At 44.9% G+C, this 24509-nt stretch overlaps 1 protein-coding gene across 1 annotated transcript in view; it reads left to right on the forward strand.

Moving 5' to 3' along the window:
- The window catches only part of Ap4s1 (adaptor related protein complex 4 subunit sigma 1), a 43646-nt gene that overhangs the window by 3504 nt on the left and 15633 nt on the right, over positions 1–24509 (forward strand). The window contains exons 2-3 of the mRNA XM_036206418.1: positions 18757–18962; positions 22829–22915. Coding sequence (XP_036062311.1) covers positions 18825–18962; positions 22829–22915 — 225 coding nt within the window. The 5' untranslated portion in view covers positions 18757–18824. The remainder of the gene's footprint in view (positions 1–18756; positions 18963–22828; positions 22916–24509) is intronic.

Below are 24509 nucleotides of genomic sequence, written 5' to 3' on the forward strand. Positions count from 1 at the left end.
CCTACTGTTTTCCCTCTGTCTGTGCACACTGCTGGAGCAGGGGTTGGACCTCAGTAGATGTTTGATGAGTAACTTAAATTTACACCTAACTACGATGAATATTTTCATATTCATATCACTTCAGTCTTTAATTTTTTTGTCTTGGGTTTTTTTTAAAACCAGGTCTCATATAGCCCACAGGCTGGCCTGAACTTGAGCTAATGTTGCTGGGGACAACTGAACTCTTAGTTCTCCTGTGTTTCAAGTGGTGGGATTAATATCACGTGTGCACTTCCACAGCCAGTGCTTTTTCACTTGAGGATAGTAGAGAGGTGGTGTGTGTGAGGAGTATACAAGTCTTGGTGCTTGTATGGACTATCCGAGGACAACCGCTGGTGCTTGTTCTTGCTTTCTACCTTGTTTGAGATATGTGTCTTAATTTGAATTATATGCATTATGGGGAGAGCTGTGTGCATGTGAGCACAGGTGCTGTTGGGTCCCCCAGGAGCTAGACTTAGATGTGGTTGTGAGCGGTCTAACACGGATGCTGAGAACCAAACTCTAGTCCCTGCAGGAGCAAGTATGCTTACCACTGAGCCGTCTCTCCTTTGCTGCTCTGTTCAACAGACTAGCTGGCCGTGCAGCTTCCAGAGTCTCCTGCCTATCTCTCTTCCATCTTGTGGTGGGAACACTGGGATTACAGACATCTGCTGCTCCTTCCAGCTTTATGTGGACACTGGGGATCCGAACTCGGTGCCACATGCCTGTCCCACAGTGCTCTACCACTGACCCATCTCATCACCTACCCCCTCCCTCTGTCTGTCTGTCTGTTTGCAGTGTCTTGCTGTGTAGCCCTAGTCTAGAACTCAAAATCCTTCTGACTCAGTTTTTCAAGTACCGAGAGTCCAGTCTTCCTTGACAACCAGTCTGGGTAAATGACTTGAACTGCCCAAGTATTAAAAATACAAATGTTGGGGTGCTGTTGTACACTGTTACCACTGGGCTTCTTGCCCACTCACTACTCCTGAGAACACTGAAATGAGTTTCTTTAGATAATGAGTTCTCCCAGATTACAGTCCCACAGTTCAGCTTACCTAACTGGAATCCCCTCCCTGACCTATGGCTGAGTCATTTCCTCTGGGTCCCACTTTGAAACTTCCCATTTGTCCTGTCCTTTCACCAATTCAGTTCTCCCTGCTCCCCGCCCAGATTCTCCTGCTTCCAGAATGCCTCGGGCTAGGCCGAGCATGAAATCAGGCTTCACTCTGTAGCCCAGGCTGGCCTTGAGCCTTGAGTCTCCTGTTCCTGCCACCGAGTGCCGAGATTGCAAACCGACACTAGCCTGCTCAGTCTGTGAAGATCTTCAACAGAGGCTGGGTAAGCAAGCCATTGTGGCAGCTCTTGGGCCTTCTGCACTGGGGAGGCTGAGGCAGAAGATTCGATGTGAGTCTGAACCCTTAGCTACATGATGAGTTCCTGGTTAGCCTAAAAACAAAACAGAAAACCAAAAAGAATGCCTGCATGTTTAATCAGCTTCGTCTTTAGGTACTGTAGCAGGCTTTCTGAGACCACCAGCCCCCAAATCATGAGACTTACTATTAGTTATGAACGCTCAGCCTTAGCTTAGGCTTGTCCCACTAGCTTTATAACTTAAATTAACATGTTTCTCGTCATCTACGTTTCGTATGTCCTACTCTGTGTCTGGCTGGCCCCAGGCGTCTCCCTCTCTTTTTCCCTCCATCCTTCTTCTTACTTGTCAAGCCTAGATTCCTCCTTCTACTTATTTTCTGCCTGCCCAGCCCTGTTTATCCCTCTCCTGCCTAGCTTGGCTTTTCAGCTTTTTATGAGACCAATCAGGTGCCTTAGGCAGGCAAGGTAAAATAAATGCAACACATTTTTACACTATTAAACAAATGCAGCATAAACAAATGTAACATACCTTTACATAGTTAAAGTACTATTCACAACATAAACAAGTATACCAGGCAGGGCAGTGGTGATATGTGTGTGTGTGTGTGTGTGTGTGTGTGTGTGTGTGTGTGTGTGTGTATACATACATACATATGTATATGTATATGTGTGTATATATATATATAGATAGATAGATAGATAGATATCTCATACCCCATATCTTTACATAGTTAAAGAAGTAATATTCCACAACAGGGTCCTTTTATTGTCTTTCCTACAGCTAACATTTGAACTCGTATATTCTGGTTTTGCTAAGCTGGACTTGTCATATTTAATTTACATGTATTATGCGAGCCAAAGTATATCAGGGAATTCCAGGCTTTTAAACAAGTTGAGAATAGATAATACTCAAATACCTTCTTATCAGTTATTCCATATGAGACGTATGAAGAGTTTTTCCTCTGCCTTTTCGAACTAAATAGTCTTGTGTTTATCTAAGCACTTTATGTCTGAGCACCTGCCATCTTTCCACTGAAGAATTCGAACTGGTTCATAGATACTATTTTAGTCATTGTTTTTCCTCAGCATAAGGAATATGACAGGCATTCTTATTTTCATGGCTGGGAGGACAAGTCACAACACAGTCCATGGGGACATTGGCAAGCTCCATTGTATAATAGGAAATGGTCCCCACCCTTTCGTATCAGTGAACGTGTGTGCTTTTGGAAACAAAGAAATAAAGTCTCTCTTCACTATTATTTGCCTGCTCTCTATGACTGGGCTCAGTATTAGTCTCTGGTTCCTGAATCCTTAGCATGTTTGAAATTATAGTTAGGTAGTTTCAGGGGATTCAGTTACTCTGGGAAATAGCAAGGTGTTTACGTTTATAAAGAGGGCAAACACATATCATAGCCTACCAAAGCTTTGATGGGAAGTGACGTGAGCTGAGTATGATGGCACACGCCTTTAATCCCAGCACTGGAGAGGTAGAGGCAGGCAGATGTTTTGAGTTTTTTTAGTCTAGCCTGGTCTACAAAGTGAGTTCTAGGACAGCCAGGGCTACACAGAGAAACCCTGTCTCAGGGGAAAAAAAACCTGACAAGTTCGAGTTCAAACCAAAGGAACAGACCACACATGGTGCAGACACAGCAGAAAAGGAGGAGGCAGCGCTAGCCTGCACCGAGGCCCCTCGCCTGCCAAATGAGGTCAGATATTGACTTATCATTACAGAAGATGCTTGAGGCTATGAAAGCTACAGTGTATATGCAGGGTACTTGAATCCCGCAAATAAAATATTGTGTGTAAAAGGAAAGGGATCTTTACAGATTATAGAAAACGGGCACCAAATCTTTAAGAAACCCTGATAGTATATGAAATTTTAGTCCAGATTCCTTGTTCAGTTGTCTCCTGGGTAATATGAGTCAGAAAAAAGTAGGCTGTGCTAATATTGTGTAATAGCTAACTTACAGAGATGTCAAACTTGAAGAGAGAGAGAGAGAGAAATTACCTGGAGCCAAGTCCCTCCTGTACATTGGCTAAGAATGTGCTACCGGGTCTCTAAATATTAGAGCAGAATGATTGGAAAATATGACCAATGGGAAACTAGCCAGGCTTTCCAAGGTGCTAATTTGACAAGCTTAAGAATGGCTTGTCTCCCAGTGGAGCATTAGGGGTATTCCAAAGGATGGTGCCAGACAAAGGAGACCTGTGCTGAGCAGTCTGCAGGACACTGTTCTTCTTTGAAGACTGACTAGTCCCATTTGGCTTGGTCTTTTCCTGTTCTTTCTTTCTTCTTTTCTCTTTTCTGGTATTGACGATCAAATCCAGAACCTCATATATACAATGCACACCACTCTGTGCATTTAAAATAAAACAAATATTTTTAAATTGCTAAAGTTTCGCAAAAGTATATTGTTTATAATAGCATATTTTAGTAAACTTGAATTGTGTCTTTCTATTAATACCCAAAACCTTAAATATGCCACAGTTACTTCACAGAAAAAGATGGAACTTCTTTTTTCTTTTCCAGTACTCGAAATTGACCCTGGTGGCGCACGCCTTTAATCCCAGTACTTGGGAGGCAGAGGCAGGCAGATCTCTGTGAGTTCAAGCCCAGCCTGGTCTCCAAAGCGAGTTCCAGGAAAGGCACAAAGCTACACAAAGAAACCCTGACTCCAAAAAAAAAAAAAGGAAAAGAAAAGAAAACAGAAAAAGAAATTGACCCCAGAGCTGTGTACATGCTAGGCTAGTACTGTTCCTCCTCACGGCCCTTTACTTTTACATTCATTACTTTGTGTGTTGGGGGAGTACACACACACACACACACACACACACACACACACACACACACACCCCAGGGCGCACATGTGGAGGTCAGAGAACAGCTTACAGGAGTGAGTTCTTCTGTCATATGGGTATGGGGTCAAGCACAGGTCATCAAGCTCTGCGGTCTTCCCCACTGGGACAGCGTGCTGGCCCTACCTTTTATTTTGACAAGGTGTCTGGCTAAGGTGCCCAGGCTGGCTTCAGACTCTGTGTGGCCAGGACAGGGCTTGAATTTGTGATTCTCCTGCTTCAGCCTCCCCAGTAGCTGGGCTTGGGAAGTTCCTTAGAGACATTTAAAATGATTCTTATTGAACTCTGTTTCTCTTAGTTGAGGGTAGCAGTACGAATATTTTGTTCTTGCAATACTGAAGATTGAATTCATGTTTCTGAGTAAGGTAGACAAGCGTTCTGCCATTGAACTAGACCCTCAGCCACTTCCCGATGAGACTTACCTCCCTGCCTGGGGGAGGGTTCCTTTCCCATCCCTCTGTGGGTCTGAGGCGCTGTCACTGCACACATTAAATCACTCAGGGCTTCCTTCTCTCTCCACAGTAGCAGCTTTAGCCTTGGTGTCCTAAATAGACTCGTTACATAACTACAGAGTCACTTCTTGAACTTTTTTTCTTTTTCTTTTTTCTTTTTTTTTCTCGAGACAGGGTTTCTCTGTAGCTTTGAAGCTTGTTATGGATCTCACTTGGTAGCCCAGGCTGGCCTCGAACTCATAGAGATCCGCCTGCCTCTGCCTCCCGAGTGCTGGGATCAAAGGAGTGCGCCACCACCGCTGGGCTCTTCTTGGACATTTTTAGGTTCCATTTTTTTTTAAAGTGGATAGAGAGACCCTAGCTTTAAAAACCAAAATAAGTAAGTAAATAAATAAGAAAAAAAATGGCTGGGCATGGTGGGTGGCACACTCCTTTAATCCCAGCACTGGGGAGGCTGAGGCAGGTGGATCTTTGTTGAGTTTAAGGCCAGACTAATTACATAGTGATCTTTCCTTTTTGTTATTTTTATGGTGCCGGGAACAGAACATGGAGTCTTGCACTTACTGGGTAAGCATGCTACAGCTGAGCTACATTCCCATTTCTGGGAGTTTTATACTAGTGAATGGAGTGTGGAAAATGTGCACCTGTGATCTGATTATGGCCATCACTAAATGACTAAGTTATTTGTTCTTTTTTCAAGGGGAGAGAGATGGTAAGGAACAGGGTCTCATGTAGCTCAGCCTTGCCTCTAACTTGCCATGTAGCAGAGACTAGCCTTGAACTCCTGAGCCGAGGATATGGATATGTACCATCATTCTAGCTGAATGACTACGCTTTAGGCCTAGATCATTGATTCTCAACCTGTGGGTCACGACCCTTTGGGGTCGCTTATCAGGTATCCTGTATATCAGATATTTGCATCACAAATTATGAAGAGTAGCAATGAAATAATTTTATGATGGGGGTCACTGCAACATGATGAACTGTTCATTAAAGGGTCACAACATTAGGAAGGTTGAGAATCACGGCCTTAGACAAACACAGAGATAAATGAATCCAGGAGGAAATACAGAGACTGAAGCCAGACCGGTAAAAATTGGATCCTTCCTCTGTCATATAACTTTGGCAAGCATATTTCCATATTTGTAAATGGGAGATAAGGAGTCTGGAGCTCACAGGGAAGTTAGAAAGACTGCCAGAAGATGGGTCAAGTGTTCAAAACAGCGCTGGTACCTGTAAGCCCTGCACCAGCATGGTCTGTTTCATTTCCTGAGTTAGCTGTCTATTTATTCTATAATGTATTTGTGTCCATGTGTATTTCGTATTTTGTGTTACAGTGTGTTTTAGTTACATTTCCTGTTACTGAAATTCTTTTGGCCCACATTGGATGATCCATGGTGGCAGGGCAGGCCTGGTGGCAGAAGCTTAAGGCTGCTGGTCAGGCTGCATCTGTAATCTGGAAGCACAGAGCAATGGATGCTGCCGCTGCTGCACCGCTGCCTTCCCCTTTGTAGTCTGCCCAGACCCCAACCCAGGGACTGGTACTGCCCAGTTAACCTAAGTACCATCATCTATCTGTCATACGCCTCTTTCTCTGATGATTCTAGAGCCTATCAAGTTGACAATATTAACCACCAGATAAATCAATACTGTGTTGCTCAAATAGTTACAGCTTTGGCCATTGAGAGATCTTCCAGACTGCCTGATCAGTCTGCCTGTAACTTCTTGTAATAGCTTTATTTCACATACTGTAAAAGTTGAATGGCATTCCCTGGGCTCACATAATTGTGCCACCATTAGCACAAATTCCTGCCTTTGAGAAATCACCTTCTAACTCCCCCTGGTGTTTGAATGAGAATGGCTCCCATAGGCTATATAGTTGAACGCCTGCAGTTCACTTAGTGGAACTATTTGGGAAGGATTAGGAGGCGTGGTCTTGTCGGTGTTGAGGTTTCAAAAGCCCACCCCAGGCCCAGTATCTTTCTCTGCCGGCCTGCCGGCATGCCTGCCTGCAGATCAGGATGTAAGCTCTTAGTCCTATGCCTGCCTGCCGCCAGCTTCCTGCCAGGATGATCATGGACTAACCTCTGAAACTAAGAAAGGACCCAATTAAATGCTTTTATAAGAGTTGCCTTCATCACAGAGTATCATCACAGCAATACTACACTAACTAAAACACTCCCTAACACCTGAAAACCCCGAATCGTCTGTCTCTTTAGATGTGCCTGTGAATATAGTTTCATAATATGCCATCTTTTGTTACTAACTTCCTTCACCTAATGTTTTCAAGATTTATCTGTCTGCTCTATTTTTAATCTATATTTAGATATCTCTTTCATATAACTGTAATCCATGTGAATGTAAAATATGATATTCTGTTTTTATATTTTCATTATTTTTATACATTTTGCATTCTTGTCTATAGCCTATATGTCTCTATTTGGGTTTTTTTTTTTCTGTTTTCATTTTATTCATTTTGAAACAGAATCTCATTCCATAGCCCTAGCTTACCTATAATTCATTATGTAACCCAGGCTGACCTGGGATTCACAATCTTCCTTCTGCCTCTGCCTTCCCAGTGCTAGAATTACGAGAATGACCCACCATACCTGTATTGACTATTGGATTTAAATTGTCAAAGACATCAAGGTTGTGTTCACTTAACAAGAAGCCTTCTCCCTCATCTCACTCTTACATAATAGACATTTCGGGCTCATTGTTAATTATGTTTTAGCTAAGTTCTTAAGACTGGAACAGCTGAGTTTAAAGGCAGAGAATCACTGTCATATTTTTGTTGTTTTTACAATCTATCAGGTCACACTTGGAAAGTATAACAAGTTAAAAGACTAATGAAGGTTTGGAAGTACAGACCTAATTTTAAAAAACAAAAAAAAATTTTTTTAATTAAAAAAAATTTAAAAAAGAAAGTACAGACCTGTACCTGTTTCTTTCGATCTTATCAGTCTTTTCTTATTCAGTCCACTTGAAGGGAGGAACTTAAAGTCAGCACAGCTGGATGCCATAGTGCAGCAGTCGGCACAGGGCTGAGGCAGCGGGATCTTGAGTTCAGGGCCATCATCAGCTAAATAGCGAGGCCTTAAAATAAGTCAGCATGCTAACTCTGTTACAAGAATTACACCATTTGTTTCACTTAATCTTTGCCTCCACTCTGTTAGATAGCTGTTTTTCCGTTTGATAATGCAAGTACCATAGGCTCCACAGGTTATAGCCAGATGTCAGTGGAGTTCGGAGGAGCAATGCGAGCCAGACCCTGGAACGAAGGAAGAGAACCAAACCACAGGACTTCCTGAGCTACTGGGCTAGATGAGAGGTCCTTTAGGTGAATCCCAGCACACGTACACTCATTCTCCCCTTTCCTTTGTTATTCATTTTCTTGAGACAAGGTCTCACAAACTGGCCTGAAATCACTGTGTAGCCCCTTGGACCTCAGCTGTCCACATGTCAGGTCACACACTGTACCACGTGCCTGGCACATGTCTGCAGGTGCTGCCCCACTGTCCCTGGTTCTTCTCTTCCTTCTTCCACCTCCCTTCTCCCCTTCTCCTCTCTCTCCCTCCCTCTTCTCCTCCCCCCGCCCCCCATTTTTTCCTTCTTCTTTTCTCCTTTGTTATTTTCTTATGAAACAGGGTCTAGCTGTATAGCTTTGGCTAAGCTACAAACCAGACGGTAGACCAGACTGCCCTTGAACTCAGAGATCCACCCCTGATTGTAGGCATGTACCACCACTATGCTTGGCTCTTCTATTTTTTTTTTTTTTTAAACAGGGTCTCTTCTAGATCAGGCTAGTCTGGAACTCATGTCAGTCCTCCTGCCTCAGCCTCCTGAGGCCTGAGATTCTAGGCTTGAGATACCATACCATACCATTCAACTACATTTTTTTCAAAACAAAATGCCATTTGAAAAATCAGGGGGTTGGGGATTTAGCTCAGTGGTAGAGCGCTTGCCTAGCCAGCACAAGGCCCTGGGTTCGATCCTTAGCTCCAAATAAAAAAAAAGAAAAAAGAAAAATCAGAGTGCAGACCAATGAGCTGGATAAAGATTCAGTGGGCAGAGGCACTCGCCACCAAGCCTGACAATCTTAGTTGGATCTCAAACCCCACATGTTAGAACAGAACCAACTTCTGGTTGCCCTCTAACTTACCCATGCATACCATGGCGTGTGTGGACGTGCCCACAGCAATCAAAGTATAGTACACACAGTATGAGGAAATATGTTTTCGTGATCCTCTGTTTCATATATACATATGACCTTATACTAGATCACATGTAAGAAATCTCTCAAAGTCATCATGATAAAAACATTTTAGCTTAAACCCCAGCACTCAGGAGGCAGAGGCAGAGAACTCTTGAGTTTGAGGCCAGCCTGGTCTACAGAGTGAGTTCCAGGAGAGCCAGGGCTACACAGAGAAACCCTGTCTCGAAAAACCAAAAAATAAAAATAAAAAGTAAAAGGGATGTAGCTCAGTGGTAGAGCACTTGCCTAGTGTCTTGTTTATCCTGGCATTGTACATTCTAAAGCAGTGACAGTGGAGCCCTGTTTGGTTTCCTGAACGCGCACTCTTGCAGTCCTGTAACTGTATGTGAGTGTGCAAGTGCTGGAGACTGTTCTTTGGAAAACCTGAGAGTATCAATCAGATGTGCCTGTCTGCCATCCTTACTCTTCAAGTCAGGGAGAGGAAATGCTGGCCTTGGAGGGTGGAAGCAATGGGTCCCTGGACGTAACATCTCAGCAAGGTCATTTTCCATCCTATTCTACCACTTAATGCAACCAGGACATTTAAAGGCAAAACTTTAACCATGGGTATCCCGTTAAAATAGTTGGGTTTTTTTCCCTAGCCATTGAAATACAAGTATATGGTTATAATTTATTTAATTTTTATTTTGTTTGAGCGTGTACGTGTATGCACATATATATGCCATATCTTTTTTTTTTAGGCACCGTTTCTCTGTGTAGCCCTAGCTGTCCCGAAACTCACTCTGTAACCCAGGCTGGTCTCGGAACTGAGGTCTGCCTCCTGAGTGCTGGGATTAAAGGTGTGTGCCACCACTCCTGGCCAAATAAAGGAATCTTTAAAAAATAATAAAGAATACTTTTATTGAGAAATAACCAGACTTAGAAAGACTAATATTGCAGTTTTTCCTCATGTGCAGAATCTAGGGGTGTGTAGGGGTGTGTGTGTGTGTGTGTGTGTGTGTGTGTGTGTGTGTGTGTAGGTGTGGGGGTGTGTGTGGGTGTGTGTGGGGTTGGGGGGAGTGTAGGTGGGTGTGGGGGAGGGTGCGTGCACCCATGTGTGACACAGAGGTAGAGAGAGGATTGAGAAGGGAGGAAGCCGTCTAAAGGGAGTGAGGAGGAGGGTGGCAGAGGGTGGCAGAGAATGCGTGTCCCGAGGCGGAAGGGAAGGCTGGTTGGAGGAAGGAACAGGACTAGCATGGTGGAGGAGGGCCAGTAGCGAACAAGAGCCACTGGCATCCATACCCCTGAATGACAACGTCCCAAGAGGCTCTTCAGCCCAGTCTTTTCCTGCTAACTGGCCAATTCCCATTCAAGGAAGGCCTTTCCCTGTCTTAATCAACTAGTTCTACTACTTTAAAAATAAATCACTTAGTCCAATTTGTTTGTATGTTGTTGTTGTTGTTTGAGGTAGGGTTTCATTTAGCCCAGACTGGCCTTGAACTCCTGGGTCTCCTACCTCAGCCTCTGAAGTGCTGGGATTACAGGCATGTGCCGTAATTACACATTAAAAATAAAAGTAAAGATGCATTATTATATGAATAAAAAATAAAAATAACCTTACTGAAAGGATGATAATTTCTCGTTATTGTTATCTGTTTTGCCCAAAGGTCTCATGTGTCCCAGGCTGGCCTTGAATTCACAACAGTGAGAAAGACATTGAGCTCCTGACCCTCCTGCCCCCACCTCCCAAGTGTTGAGATCACAGGCATGCCCTGCCACACCCTGGCTACTGGCAATTATTTGTAAGGAGAATAAAAGTAACCTATGACTAGCCACCACAGAATGTGTGGCAGTTCCACACACAGCAGTGAGTCTCTCTCCCTGGAAAAGGGAGTGAATGACCACAGGCCTCCCACATGGCCCAGCCATCATGTCCCGGGGGAACCGGTCTAGATGGCATGCTGTTCTGTTCAGTGAATGAACAGTGAAACCCCAGGCTTTACTACACCGCGCCTCGCCTTTCATAGCACAGGACTCGAGGTTGTTGTAGGAAGCACCTGTCTGTCGGGGCTTAGGAAGTAAAAGGTGCACAGAGAGAAGGTACAGTGCAGCTGAGGGCATGGGCTGAGGCTGCACTTAGGCACAGACTGCTCGCTTAGCGCCTGCAGGCCCCAGGTTCAGTCCCTAGCACTGTGGGGAGCGGCAACTAAAATTCCAGCAAATACCATCCCATAATGTATTTGTAGCTCAACAGGGAAATGGTGATAGTAGACAATCATAGAGTAAACATTTGTAGCAGCCCAGACCCTTGGCCTTTGCGAGTCACCTCACCTCACTTTCTAAAGCAGGAAGCAGCTGTCCCCTGGGGTTCAGGTCAGGCAAACTGGAGGAACACTGCAGGCATGTAGGAAAGCCCAATGTGGTAGCCTTGTCATCCAAAAATTCAAGTTTTTAGGTAACACATTCCCTTAATCTCAGTTGGATAAAATCCCCAGCAAAAAGTTCTTACCAATGTCTAGCTGATGTAACTAACTACTTTGCCCAATCTACAGCGAAGCAGACTCTGTGATTGTGTGCCTTAGCACACACTCTCTCTATGATGGTGTGTCTTGACACATTCTGTCTCTGTGACAGTGTGCCTCAGCAGACTCTCTCTGTGACGGTGTGCCTCAGCCTCAGTTACTTGGCTGGGGTTCTGGTTAGTCACAGAACCACTCCTTTGCCAAAGGTAGAATTCTCCTGTGCAATCTGCCTATTTCAGTAGGGCTTAGCATATTGTAGAGGCACTTTTTTTGTAATTAAAATGTGTGTGTGTGTGTGTGTGTGTGTGTGTGTGTGTGTGTGTGTAAGAGAGAGAGAGAAAGAGAGTTTTGCTTGCCTGTATGTATATGTGCCACACGTGTCCCTGATGCCTGCAGAGGCCAGGAGAGGGCATCAGATCTCCTGGAGCTGGAGTTACAGATGGTTGTGAGCTGCCGGGTGTGTGCTGGCAACCAAACCAGGTCTTCTGCAAGTTCTCTTAAAGACTGAGCCTGTTCAGTTGAGGAGAGAGTATCCAGAAAGCCTCTGGCCTGGAGCCAGGTCCTGAGAACCTAGGCAGAGGAGGCAGGGAGCCCACAAACGGGTCCAAGCTGTGAGACTTCCCAGACCTGTGCCATGGCACTTGATTCAGAAAGCCCACAGTTTGTGGGGCGGTGGTGGCACAAGCCTTTAATCCCAGCATTCGGGAGGCAGAGCCAGGCAGATCTCTGTGAGTTTGAGGCCAGCCTGGTCTACAGAGCGAGTTCCAGGAAACGTGCAAAGCTACACAGAGAAACCTTGTCTCAGAAAAAAAAGAAAGAAAGAAAGAAAGAAAGAAAGCCCACAGTTCATAAAAAAGAGGATTTTTTTTCTTTTTTTAAATTTATTTATTTTTCTATTTTCAGCTTGATACAGTATAAATTCTTATCCTAATAGTGAAATATTTGATTGAGGCTTGCCCAGTAATTGAGTAAAACCAAAACTTATTATAAGCCACAGTCATCCTAGGGTCTCCCCTGCTATATAGCCTCCCTGGTTCTGTGGGTTGCAGTCTGATTGTTCTTTGCTTTATATCTCGTATCCACTTATGCGTGAGTACATACCATGTTTGTCCTTCTGAGTTTGGGTTACCTCACTCAGGACAATATTAAACAGGGTTTCTCTGTGTAGCTCTAGCTGTCCTGGAACTTATTCTGTAGGCCAGGCTGGCCTCAAAATCCCAAGTGCTGGAATTAAAGATATGTGCCACCATTGACCAGCTTGTTTTGCTTTTTTTTTTTTTTTTAAGATTTATTTATTTATTATGTACAGTGTTCTGCCTGCATGTATGCCTGCACTCCAGAAGAGGGCACCAGATCTTATCATATATGGTTGAGCCACCCTGTGGTTGCTGGGAATTGAACTCAGGACCTCTGTAAGAACAGCCACTGCTCTTAACCTCTGAGCCACCTCTCTAGCTACCAAAAAGAGAATTTCAACCTGACTCCAGCTGAAAGAGAAATTGTAGAAGAGGAAGCAGGGCAAAGTTGGCTTGAGGTTGGAGGGACTGGGTTTTGGGGGAGTAAACGATGTAACAGGGGCTTTTAGGAACAAGGCAACAATCTGGCTTGTCTAGCCATCCTCAGGACCCCCCTTCCTCAGCAGCAGCTCGGGACACTGCAGGTCTTTTTTTTTTTTTTTCCCTTATAAAGGAAACATTTAATTGGGTGGCTTACAGCTCAGAGGTTTAGTCCATTTTTCAAGACAGGGTTTCTCTCTGTAGCTTTGGAGGCTGTCCTGGAACTCGCTTTGTAGACCAGGCTGGCCTCCAACTCACAGAGATCCACCTGCCTCTGCCTCCTGAGTGCTGGGACCACCACCCGGCAGGTTTAGTCCATTTTAATCGTGGCAGGACACGGCAGCATGCAGGCAGACATGGTGCTGGAGAAGGAGCGGAGAGTTCTACATCTTGATCCGCAGGCAACAGGAAGCAACTGTGTCACCCTGAGCATAGCTTGAGCAAAGGAGACCTCAAGCCCACCCCCACAGTGACACACTTCCTCCAACAAGGCCACACCTCCTAACAGTGCCACTTCCTATGAGGTTATGGGGGCTTATTACATTTAAACCACCTACCCACTATCAACTTTTGGCTGAGTCTGCAACACTAGGTGTAAATTCCCTCCTGTGAAGCGGGCATCAAGTCCAATCCGAAAGTGGTTAGTTACCCTTTCTGCTAGTTAGCTTCTGCTGTCAGTTTAGCTCAGTTCAGGGTTATCTGAGGGAGCCTCAATGAATTGCCTCAGTCTGATTGGCTTGTGGGCGTGTCTTTGGGGTCATTTTCTTGGTTGCTAACTGACGTAGAAGGGCTGTTGTCTGAGAGTGCTGGTCAGCAGGAGGCAGAGGGAGCAAGGCAATCAGCAGCATTCCTCCATAGTTTCTGTGTCAAGTTTCTTCCTTGCTGGAGTTGCTATCCTGATGGAATTCTTGTCCTGACTTTTCAACTCAATCGTGTATTGTGACCTGGTGTGTAAACTACACAAACCCTTTCCTCCTCTAACTTGGTTTTGGTCATGTGTATCACAGCAATAGAAAATGAACTAGGGCACTCTTTTTTTTTTTTTCCCACTTTTTAAAATTTATTTTTCTATTATCAGCTTGATACAGTACAAATTCCCATTCCAGTTGTCAAATGTTTCACTGAGGCTTGCCCAGTAGTTGAGCAAAACCAAAACTCACTATAAGCCACAGTCATCCTAGGGTCCCCCCTGCTACATAGCCTCCCTGGTTCTGTGGGTTGCAGTCTGATTGTTCTTTGTTCTTTATATCTAGAATCCACTTTTGAGTGAGTACTTACCTTGTTTGTCCTTCTGGGTTTGGGTTACCTCACTCAGGATGATACTTTCTAGTTCCATCCATTTGCCTGCAGATTTCATGCTGTTATTGTTTTTCTCAAAAACTGCAGGTCTTTGTAACTGGTCAAAGGATGGAACATGAATGTCTCTCTGGTTCTGGATGGTAACACAACATTCTGAACTGCCCAAAAGGTCATTAGATGCCTATCTAGCCAGGGCTTTCCAGTAAGTAACAAAGGTGTATGTAGTGGGTAGCTGCTCTGGCTTTGACCTTGAAGCACAACCCCTAGAGAGGGAGCAAGTAACGGTTCTACCTGCCTATGACCTTGAAGTTCATCCCCCTAGGGCTTGGCCTCTTAGGACCCTTAAGAACTGAGATTCTCCTACGAGGTGTTCTCTCCCTCATGGTTTTTGGTTTGTTTGTTTGTTTTTGTTTTTGTTTTTTCCGAGACAGGGTTTCTCTTTGCACCTTTTTCCTGGAACTTACTTGGTAGCCCAGGCTGGCCTCAAACTCACAGAGATATGCCTGCCTCTGCTGGGATTAAAGGCGTGTGCCACCACCGCCCAGCTCCCTCGTGGTTTTTTTGTTGTTGTTTTTTGGTTTTTTGGAGTTTTGTTGTTTTCGTTTTTGTTTTTGTTTTTTGAGCTGAGGATCGAACCCAAGACCTTGTGCTTGCTAGGCAAGCGCTCTATCACTGAGCTAAATCCCTAACCCTCCCTCGTGGTTTTTGGACGCTGAGATGGACCCAGGCAGAAGAACAGTGTGGACCATGGCTCGGCTTTCCAGGATCCTACGACAAATTTCTTGTGCTATAGAGAGTTTTTATCCACTAATAAATTCCTTGCCATTTAAGACTGAGCCTGAGGTGGGGCACACCTTTAATCCCAGCACTCAGGAGGCAGAGCCAAGCAGATCTCTGTGAATTCAAGGACAGCTGGTCTACAGAGCGAGATCCAGGACAGGCACCAAAACTACACAGAAAAACCCTGTCTTGAAAAACAACAACAAAAATAAATAAATAAAATAAAAAACGTTTAAAAACTGAGCCTGAGACAGCTGTTACAAAGAGTCAAAAAGATCGTAAGGCCTAAATTCCCCTGTCACAGGTCAAATGGACTCCCGATAAACAAAAGTTCCAAATAGAAGGTTTTCTTTTAAGCTCCTAAATTTTGTCCTTAGTCTACATTTGTCTCAGCAGGTTTAGCAGACACCATCCAGGGAGCACCTATGGACTGCAAGCTGCTGAGCTCTGGACTTGCTGAAAGCCGATGTGAACCAGTCCAGCCGATGTGGTTGCTCCCTGTCCCTTCACCAGGAGCAGCTAATCAGATGCTCCTGATAAATGCCCCATTGCCCAGCCTTTGACTAGCCTTTCAGCCTTCCTGGACCCTGACGACCAACACCCCAGTTGTAGCTGGATGCAGCTACAGAGGAGAATACGTCATCCATGACCCCTTAACAGACTGAAAGTGCCAAGTCAAGGGCAAATTCCCTTTGGGGGAAACCTGTTGCATACATGTCAGTCATTCTGAGATAGTCCGGCAAAAGTAAAACCTTAACCGTGTAGAATGAAACTCATTTCAGTGCCCCATCTGGATGATGGGCCCCAACATTGGGTTGACCCCATGCATTCATAGTATGGTCCTAAATGCAGGAAAGGGGTACTATATGATGGTCTAGCTCTCCCCTCAACACAAAATGGATATTAAACACAAAAAACAGGGGATCCAGGGACAGTCTAGATGATATGAGGGTCTTTTTAATTGGTCTTTAACCACCCTACTCCCAGCACTAGCCAGACCACCTCTAACCTTCATCCTCTTACTGACCTTAAGACCCTGCTTGATTAACAGTCTGATGGCCTTTGTTCAGGAAAGAGTCAACAGAGTCCAACTCATGGTCCTCCAATCTCCATATCATCCCCTAGAACTCCCAGACCCACAGGTCCCATGATTGTGTCCTCTCTACTTACTTGTAGAGGGGGCAATGAAGAGGCCTAACTTAACATTAGTGCAGCTATGACAGGCTGCAGACTAACAATACTGGGACTAGGCCTCATCATTACAATAACCAGGAAAAGCCACAGCCCCTGCAGGGGACCAGCCAGAATCGAGACAAACAAGTACTACATACTCTAAGACATAAAGGATAGCTTATGTATCACTTACGTTCTGGTTGCCAATTTCCTTGCAGCAATGCCAGTGCCAGTCCCTCTTTGGTAAGATTTTTGGTACCTCACTCCTGCCCAATCAGGAGTTCAACTTCCACCTAAACTGGAATTCCCCTACCCTCCATCCTTTACTCCTTAAAAACCCTGCCATAGCTGAACTCAACACTCTCCCTGATCCAGCTGCTGTGTCAGAATGGACGGGAAGCCCAAGCTTGAGCTGTCAACAAATGTTCTTTACTTTTGCATACGAACTCCGGACTCCTGGTGGTCTCTGGGGGACTCACGACACAGGCATAACAAGCCACCTCTCCAGCCTCTGTTGTAGAATCTTAATTCCACTCTTAAAAAAAAAATGTATTGCATTTATTCAGTTAGGTGTGCGTGTGAGCACACAATCATGCCACAGTACACATGTGGAAGTCAAGAACAGCTTACAAGCGACCATTCTCTTTCCAGCCTGTTGGTCTCAGGGATCTAACTAGGTCATCTTTAGCCACCTTTACATGCTGAGTCATCTTACAGGCACTTAATTCCACTCTTGAGCAGACATGGATGCCTCACAAACAGATACCTTTTACATTCATAGACAACTCAGTTGTTTGTCGTCCCCCCCCCCCCCCCCCCCCCCCCCCCGTGGGATCTTCTATAAATCTTTTATGACCTTTACCAAACATCTGTTGTGGCTAGCTCTATGTCAGCTTGACGTGAGGTAGAGTCTTTGTTTGTTTGTTTGTTTGATACTGGGACTTTCTACCTAGCCCTGCCTTTCCTGGAACTCACTATATAGATCAGGCTGGTCTTGAACTCACAGAGATCCACCTGCCTCTAGCTCCCAAATTCTGGGGTTAAAGGTGTGTGCCACCATGCTCAGCCCAAGCTAGAGCATGCCCCCGGGGAAGCATGCCCATTAGCAACACTCCTCCATCGGCTCTGCTTCAGTTCCTGCCCCGGGTTCCTGGCCTGGTTTGGTTCCTGTCCTCCGTCTTTCAGTGATGGAGTGTGACCTGGAAGTTGTAAGTTTTCTCCTCAGGTTGCTTAGTCGTGGTGTTTTGGCAAATAGCTGTTGCTAAGGCGGTGCTTGGGGACCACAGGGTGATGCTCCTGCCTGCTTTGCCCTTCCTTGTCAGTCTCTTTGACAGCAGAGGAAGAAACGGAGCTTTGTAATTACAGCCGCCAAAATGACGGCTGACGTGACTGCAGATGGAAAAGTATATATCAAAGTTGACTTTTACAAATAAGTCAGACTTATATACAGACCAGGTTTGCTTGATTCCATTTCTTTTTGTTTGGTTGGTTTTTGTTTTGTTTTGTTTTCCAAGACAGGGATTCTCTGTGTAGCCCTGGCTGTCCTGGAACTCATTCTGTAGACCAGGCTGGCCTCAAACTCAGAGATCCTCCTGCTTCTGCCTCCCGAAAGTGCTGGGATTAAAGGCGTGCGCCACCCACACCCAACATTGTATGCCATTTCATTCATTTATTGTAAATACAAATAGAATGGATTTTCTTGGTTTTGGTTTTGTGTTTTATATAGAGTTTTACTAGGTAGCCAGGCTGGCCTCAGCTCACCATCCTCCTGCCTCAGCTACACATCTGGCTATAATATAGTGTGATGTACCAAGTAGTAATAAAAGGACTGGGAAGATAAACATCCTTAGGAACAGATCATATGGTACACACCTGCAATCCCAGCACTCAGGAAGCTGAGGCAGAAGGATGTCAGTTCAAAGCCAGCCCGAGCCACACGGTGAGACCTTGTTCCAGGGGAAAATATCTTGGAAATCTGTTCGTTTGTAGACAGAGCTGTGCTCTGGTCTGTGGTGCAAGCTGTCCTTGAACTCTCCTCTTGTCTTGTCCCTCGTCCTTCCATACACAGGGACACATGACTACATCACCATTCCTGATTCAAGTTTGGTTTTTTGCTTCCTTCCCCCCATCCAGGGTGAGGTTGAAACAGGGTTTCATAGCTGCCCCAGCCTGGCCTCCAATTCAGTCTGCCCAGCCTCCCAAATGCTAGGAATGAGCAAATTGGGTGTTTCCCCCCCGCCCCCCCTCAAGGCAGGGTTTCTCTGTGTAGCCTGTTCTGGATCTCGATTTGTAGGTCTGTCCTCGAACTCACAGAGATCTGCCTGGCTCTGCCTCCCGAGTGCTGGGATTAGAGGCGTGCGCCACCACCGCCCAGCTGCCGTGTATGGTTCTTATTTGTTTAAACCTCATGGAGTTCTTAGGAGTGAATATTGCTTGTGTCAAGTATTTCTTTGCTCCAGCTCTTCTGTAGAACAGACTTAAGGTGAATCTTTGAGAAACGTAATCTTGCCTTCTGTTGCTCCTTTATTCTCCAGGCTGAAGCTGCAGACAGCCCTAGCCGTAACTTTTCATTATCTTTGGAAAGAAACTGGCCAGCGGGGAAATGATCAAGTTTTTCCTCATGGTGAACAAACAAGGCCAGACCCGGCTGTCTAAGTACTATGAGCACGCAGAGATCAATAAACGGGCTCTTCTAGAAGCAGAGGTCATCAAGAGCTGTCTGTCTCGAGCCAGCGGACAGGTAAGTGTCTGCCGCTTTTTGTCCTCCCTGTTAGGCAACTCTCAAGGACCATGATCGTCTCTGCACTGTGTCCCTTCAAGGGCTACCAGGGGAAACTGGACTGAAGAGAAAGGTGGATGAAAGGAAGCGTGACTCCTGCCATCCCTGTAAGACAATAACAAGGCAAGCAGGAAAGTCCTGGGTTTTTATTTAGGATAGCTGTCTTAGTCTATCATAAAGTGGCTGCTAAATTTACTCCTGCTTGTAGACATAATCTTCTTTTTTTGTTCTCATGAATTCAGCCCTTGGAACTCTGGGCAGCGTCTGAGACTGGCTGGTGGCTTTCTGTAAGCCAAAGCAGGAAGGTCAGATGACTGGCATGGCAGCGAAGACTCAGACTCATATGGTGCCAGAGGATAATAATAATACGATTTCCATGTGGATAGTAATTCTTTTCTGCTGACCGTCTTTTGTAAATATACAACCAACGAAATACCAGAACCAGTGATTTAAAAACAAACTTAGTTTGAACTCACTTTTTAAAAATTATGTAGATAAGGAAAATGGAAGTTAACTGTTTATACAAAATAACAAATCTATTCCTCCTGCCAGAACCTGGAGGCTAAATACATTCATTAGCATTATAAAGAATGGTTTTGTGGTGCAGGGGCCTCAGGTTCTCACGCTCTCCCAGCCTGCTGCGCTGCAGCCCATTTCAAAGAACTGAGTCCAGAGAGCTAATTCTAGGACAGCCAAGGCTACACAAAGAAATACAAGACAAACAAACAAAAAATCTGGGGATTAGGGATTTAGCTCAGTGGTAGAGCACTTGCCTAGCAAGCACAAGGCTCTGGGTTCAGTCCACAGCTCTGAAAAAAAAAAAAAAATTAGTCCATTTTTGCAAAATACTTAGAGAATTTATTTAATACAAGTCCTAATTGGCAACTCCATTAGAAAGCATTGGACAGGGGCTGGAGAGATGGCTCAGAGGTTAAGAGCACTGGCTGTTCTTCCAGAGGTCCTAAGTTCAATTCCCAGCACCACATATTGTGGCTCACAACCATCTGTAATGAGATCTGGTGCCCTCCTCTGGCCTGCAGGGATACATGCAAACAGAACACTGTATATATAATAAATAAATAAATCTTTAAAAAAAAAAAAAAAAGGGAGGGAGGGAGGGAGGGAGGGAGGAAGAGGGAGAGAGAGAGAGAGAGGGAGAGAGAAAGAGAGAGGGAGAGAGAGAGAGAGAAGAAAGCATTGGACAACGGTTCCAAAGTCAGAATCACCCATCTCCTCCCAGTCCTCCATCTCACCCTTTGAGAGGCTGCCAGAGGGAGCATCAGCTGTCATAAAATACTAAGTTGCATCAACACTCACAAGTTGCATGTTACAAATGTGCTTCCCTTGGCTTCAAAATTAGTTTTCCAGTTGCAATCTCTCCTGGCTCCTCTTTGAGTTACTCCTTTGGCCTGCTGTGGGTACAGACTGCTCAACGGCATGAGATGGAAATAGGAACTATTAAGGACCTGTGTTTCTCACCACATGTGGGAAATGCATGAGAGACACACCTGTTGGAGTCTCCCCACAGTCGACAAGCCTGCCGTAATTTAAACAGCATTTCTACAGAAGTTCACCCTTTGGAATAAAGATATTGGTGGATTTTGAGGGTACTCTAAAATTATTTTATCTTAAAAAGAAACCACTGAAGCCAGGCAATTGGTGGCGCACACCCTTAATCCCAGCACTTGGGAGGCAAAGGTAGGCAAAGTGAGTTCTAGGACAGCCAGAGTAGTTATACAGAGAAACTCTGTCTCAAAACAACCAAAAAAGAAAACAGAAAAGAAAGAGAGAGAGAAAGAGAGAGAGAGAGAGAGAGAGAGAGAGAAGGAAGGAGGGAGAGGGAGGGAGGGAGAGAGGGAGGGAGGGAGGAAGGAAGGAAGGAAACACTGGACTTTTGGCATCGGGTACCAGAGTATCATAATATCAGCTTAGTTTAATTCTGTCCAAAGATGTGCTTGGTTTTTGTTTTGTTATGTCAGAAATGCTTGAGAGACTGAAAACTGTTCCTCAGCCGTTCATGGTGACCTATACCTGTAACCCCAGCACCGGAGGACTGTGAGATAAAGGCCAGCTTGAGCTATAGAACAAGCACAAGGCTAGCATGGGCTATAAGACTCTGTGCCAAAACAAAACCAAGTAACTGTGGTCTGGAGAGATGGCTCATGGTTAAGAGCAACTGCTGCTCATGCCCGAGACCAGGATTTGATTCCCAGTACCCATACAGTGGCTCCTAACTATCCTTAGCTCCAGTCCCAGGGATCCAATGCTGCCTTCTGGCTTCTTAGGACTCCTGCACACATGTGGTACACATACATGCGTACATTCAGGCACACACATACACATAGTAGAAGTCAACAATCATGTTAACAAACACAGAAAATCTTCAGTTCTTCCAGACAGGTGTGTTTCCTTGAAAGGTCCAACTAACCAACGCCTCACTGGCCCTCCTGTGAGCTGGAAGCCACAGCATGGCCCTTACTGCCTCTCTGTCCTAGCTACTAGTTAGTTTATTGTTTTTGAGACAAGGTCTTGCTTTATACCCCCAGCTAACTTTGGACTTGACATGTGCCTGCCTCTGCCTCTCCACTGCTGGCTTGGGCAACCACCTGACTTGGCTTTCTATTTTATTCTGTATTATGTATGTATATTTGCTGTGTGTGTGTGTGTGTGTGTGTGTGTGTGTGTGTGTGTGTGTGTGTGTAGCTGAGGATCGAACCCAGAGCCTTGTGCTTGCTAGGCAAGCGCTGTACCACCGAGCTAAATCCCCAACCCCGTTTATTTGCTTTTTTTTAGTTAAGGCAGCCCCACATTCTGGAACCTGGGCTGCCCATAAATTTGAGATATCCCTGTTTCAGCCTTGGATTAAAACATGAGCCACCATGCTTGGCTCTATCCTAATTTTATATTAACCCCTGAAATTCCTCCTTGTTATATAGACTGCTAAGAACCCTCTCCATGGAGGGGTTTCCATAGTCAAAAGGTGCAGCTTCATTCCCAGATACATTGGGTGCCGAAGAACAATATATCCTGTAGCAAAAAGCCACTAAGTTCATGCTCGATCACATGTGGCCAAGCAAACCCTGACACTGAAGCCTTCCACTGTGCCTTCAGCCTTCCATCTGCCCGGGGACTTCCCATAACCCTTTGTACAGAGGCTGAAGGAGACAGATGAATGAGAAAGGAGTTGTTTTATCTACAGGTCCGTGGTAGTAAACTAGTTATTAATTCATAAGAAGCAGTGTTTACAATGGAAAATCTTGTCTAGCATCTGCCGTGCAAATGCCACCATTACATAATTTATAAAATAATCTACATTGGTTCTCTTCATGAAGAGGAAAAAGAAGTTACATATAGGTAGACGATGGATGGGTGATAGGGGATCAGATTGCTTAGCTGGTTCTTCCATGGCTACTCAACAGTACAGAACTGAGCAGATCTAATTGCTTCCCAAGAATTCATGGAAAGGCAGAAGGAAGACCATCCTCATGTCCCTGCACCTTTACATTAAAGCGCTTTCAAATGCTAGTTACTCATTAGCTTTGCTGGCTGAGCACCACAGGGAGCCAAGAAAAGAAAGAAAAAAAAAGCACAAGGGGAATCCATGTGATCACTTGGGTCTTCTTCCAAGACTGCTTCTCCTCCTCCTAAAGATGCTCCTGAGTAACCACTGAATGTTGTCAGAAGCCAACAAAAGCTGTTTAGCATTTCAGTGTCTAAATTTCTGGGGGTGTGTTGGCAGATACTCAAACTGTCACCTAGGAATTTTGCATGCTGTGTGAAGAAACCTCTGTCAACCAGACACTCATGTCTAACTGTGTTTCATCTAGTGCTCGTTCATTGAATATAAGGATTTTAAACTGATCTATCGGCAATATGCAGCTCTCTTCATTGTGGTCGGAGTTAACGACACTGAGGTAAGATCACTCCCCTGGATGATGTGAGACTTCCATTCTCCTAAAGTTCAAGTTTCCTTCCTGCTTGCTCCCCAAGAACTAGTAAGCCTCTTCCAGAGTATCTGGGCTCACTGAGGCTGGAGAGCTGGGTAGAAGAGAAAACTGTAGATGCTTCTTGGATTAGATGACCAGCTTACAATTAGAGAGGCATAAAACTATAAAATGCTTTCCTTTTTATGGGTGGGGGTTTTGTTGTTTATTTTTGTTTTCTTTCAGTTTTTTGTTTGAGTTTTTATTTTGTTGCTATCTATCTACCTACCTACCTATCTACCTACCTACCTATCTATCTATCTATCTAAAGTCTGTCTCACTGTGAGCCTTGAATAACCTGAAACTTGATGAAGCGCTAACTGCCTCAAACTCTTGGAGATCTGGCTGGCTCTGCCTCCCAAGTGATGGGATCGAAGGCATGCTCCACCACACCCAGCTGTTTTATTCCATGTGATTTATTTGGACCACAGCATGCATGTGGAGGTCAGAGGGCATCCTGCAGGAATTGACTCTCTCCTTTCTTCATATGGGTCCTGGAGAGCAAAGTCAGGTCACTAGGCTTGGTGACAGGTGCTTTCCTCCCACCCACCCCCCAGCCCTCTTGCTGGCTTTTTTTTTTTTTATAAGTAAATAAGTGTGCCCATACTCATAACAAATGTGTACACACGTGTGCACATTACACACATGTGGAAAAGAAGACATGACTGACATATCAGAAGTCACAGCAAAATATAAGCATGGTTGTGCTGTGTCTCAGGTGAGACTTGCCTTGTTAAGGAGTGAGGCCAGCACCTGTGGCCATGGAGACCACAGATGAGGGCTGCATATTTAAAAGCCTTTGAAATCTCAGTGGGCTGGTTTTTGGGGGGTTTTGTTTGTTTTTTATTTTGGGGTTTGTTTTGTTTGTTTGTTTTTGTTTTTGTTTTTTCGAGACAGGGTTTCTCTGTGTAGCTCAGTGGGCTGTTTTTATTGAAGAAGCTGGGAGATTGCTTCAGACACTTGGTTAAGGAATGGAGCTCACACCTCTAATCTGTGCTCTGACATTTCAGTTTGGCCAGATTCATCCTGGACTACAAACATCTTAGTGGTTAAGGATTCTTGTATCTCATTCATTAATAAGCATCTTTGCCAGGGCAGTGGTGGTGCACACCTTTAATCCCAGCACTGAGAAGGCAGAGCCAGGCCGATCTTTGTGAGTTTGAGGCCAGCCCGGTCTACAGAGCAAGATCCAGGGCAGGTTCCAACTACACGGAGAAACCCTGTCTCAAAAAACAAACAAACAAAAAAAAGCATCTTCACTTTTGTGTCTTTTCTCTTCCTTCCTTTCCTATTTTGAGACAGTGTCTCTTGTAGACCAGGCTGCTGGGATTACAGGCATGCACCACCACACCCAGTTCCTATGCTGCTGGGGACTAAGCCCAAGGCTTCATGCATGCAAGGCAGCATCCTAGGCAAGGACTGTACCAGCTGAGCTCCATCCTTCACCTCAGTAAGATCTTTCCATGAGCAGCTACAGGTCCTTTGCATACCAGTGACTGGGATGCTGCTTTGCTCACACATCTAT

This window comes from Onychomys torridus, chromosome 14 (genome assembly GCF_903995425.1).
Source record: "Onychomys torridus chromosome 14, mOncTor1.1, whole genome shotgun sequence".
Classification (NCBI taxonomy): Eukaryota; Metazoa; Chordata; class Mammalia; order Rodentia; family Cricetidae; genus Onychomys; species Onychomys torridus.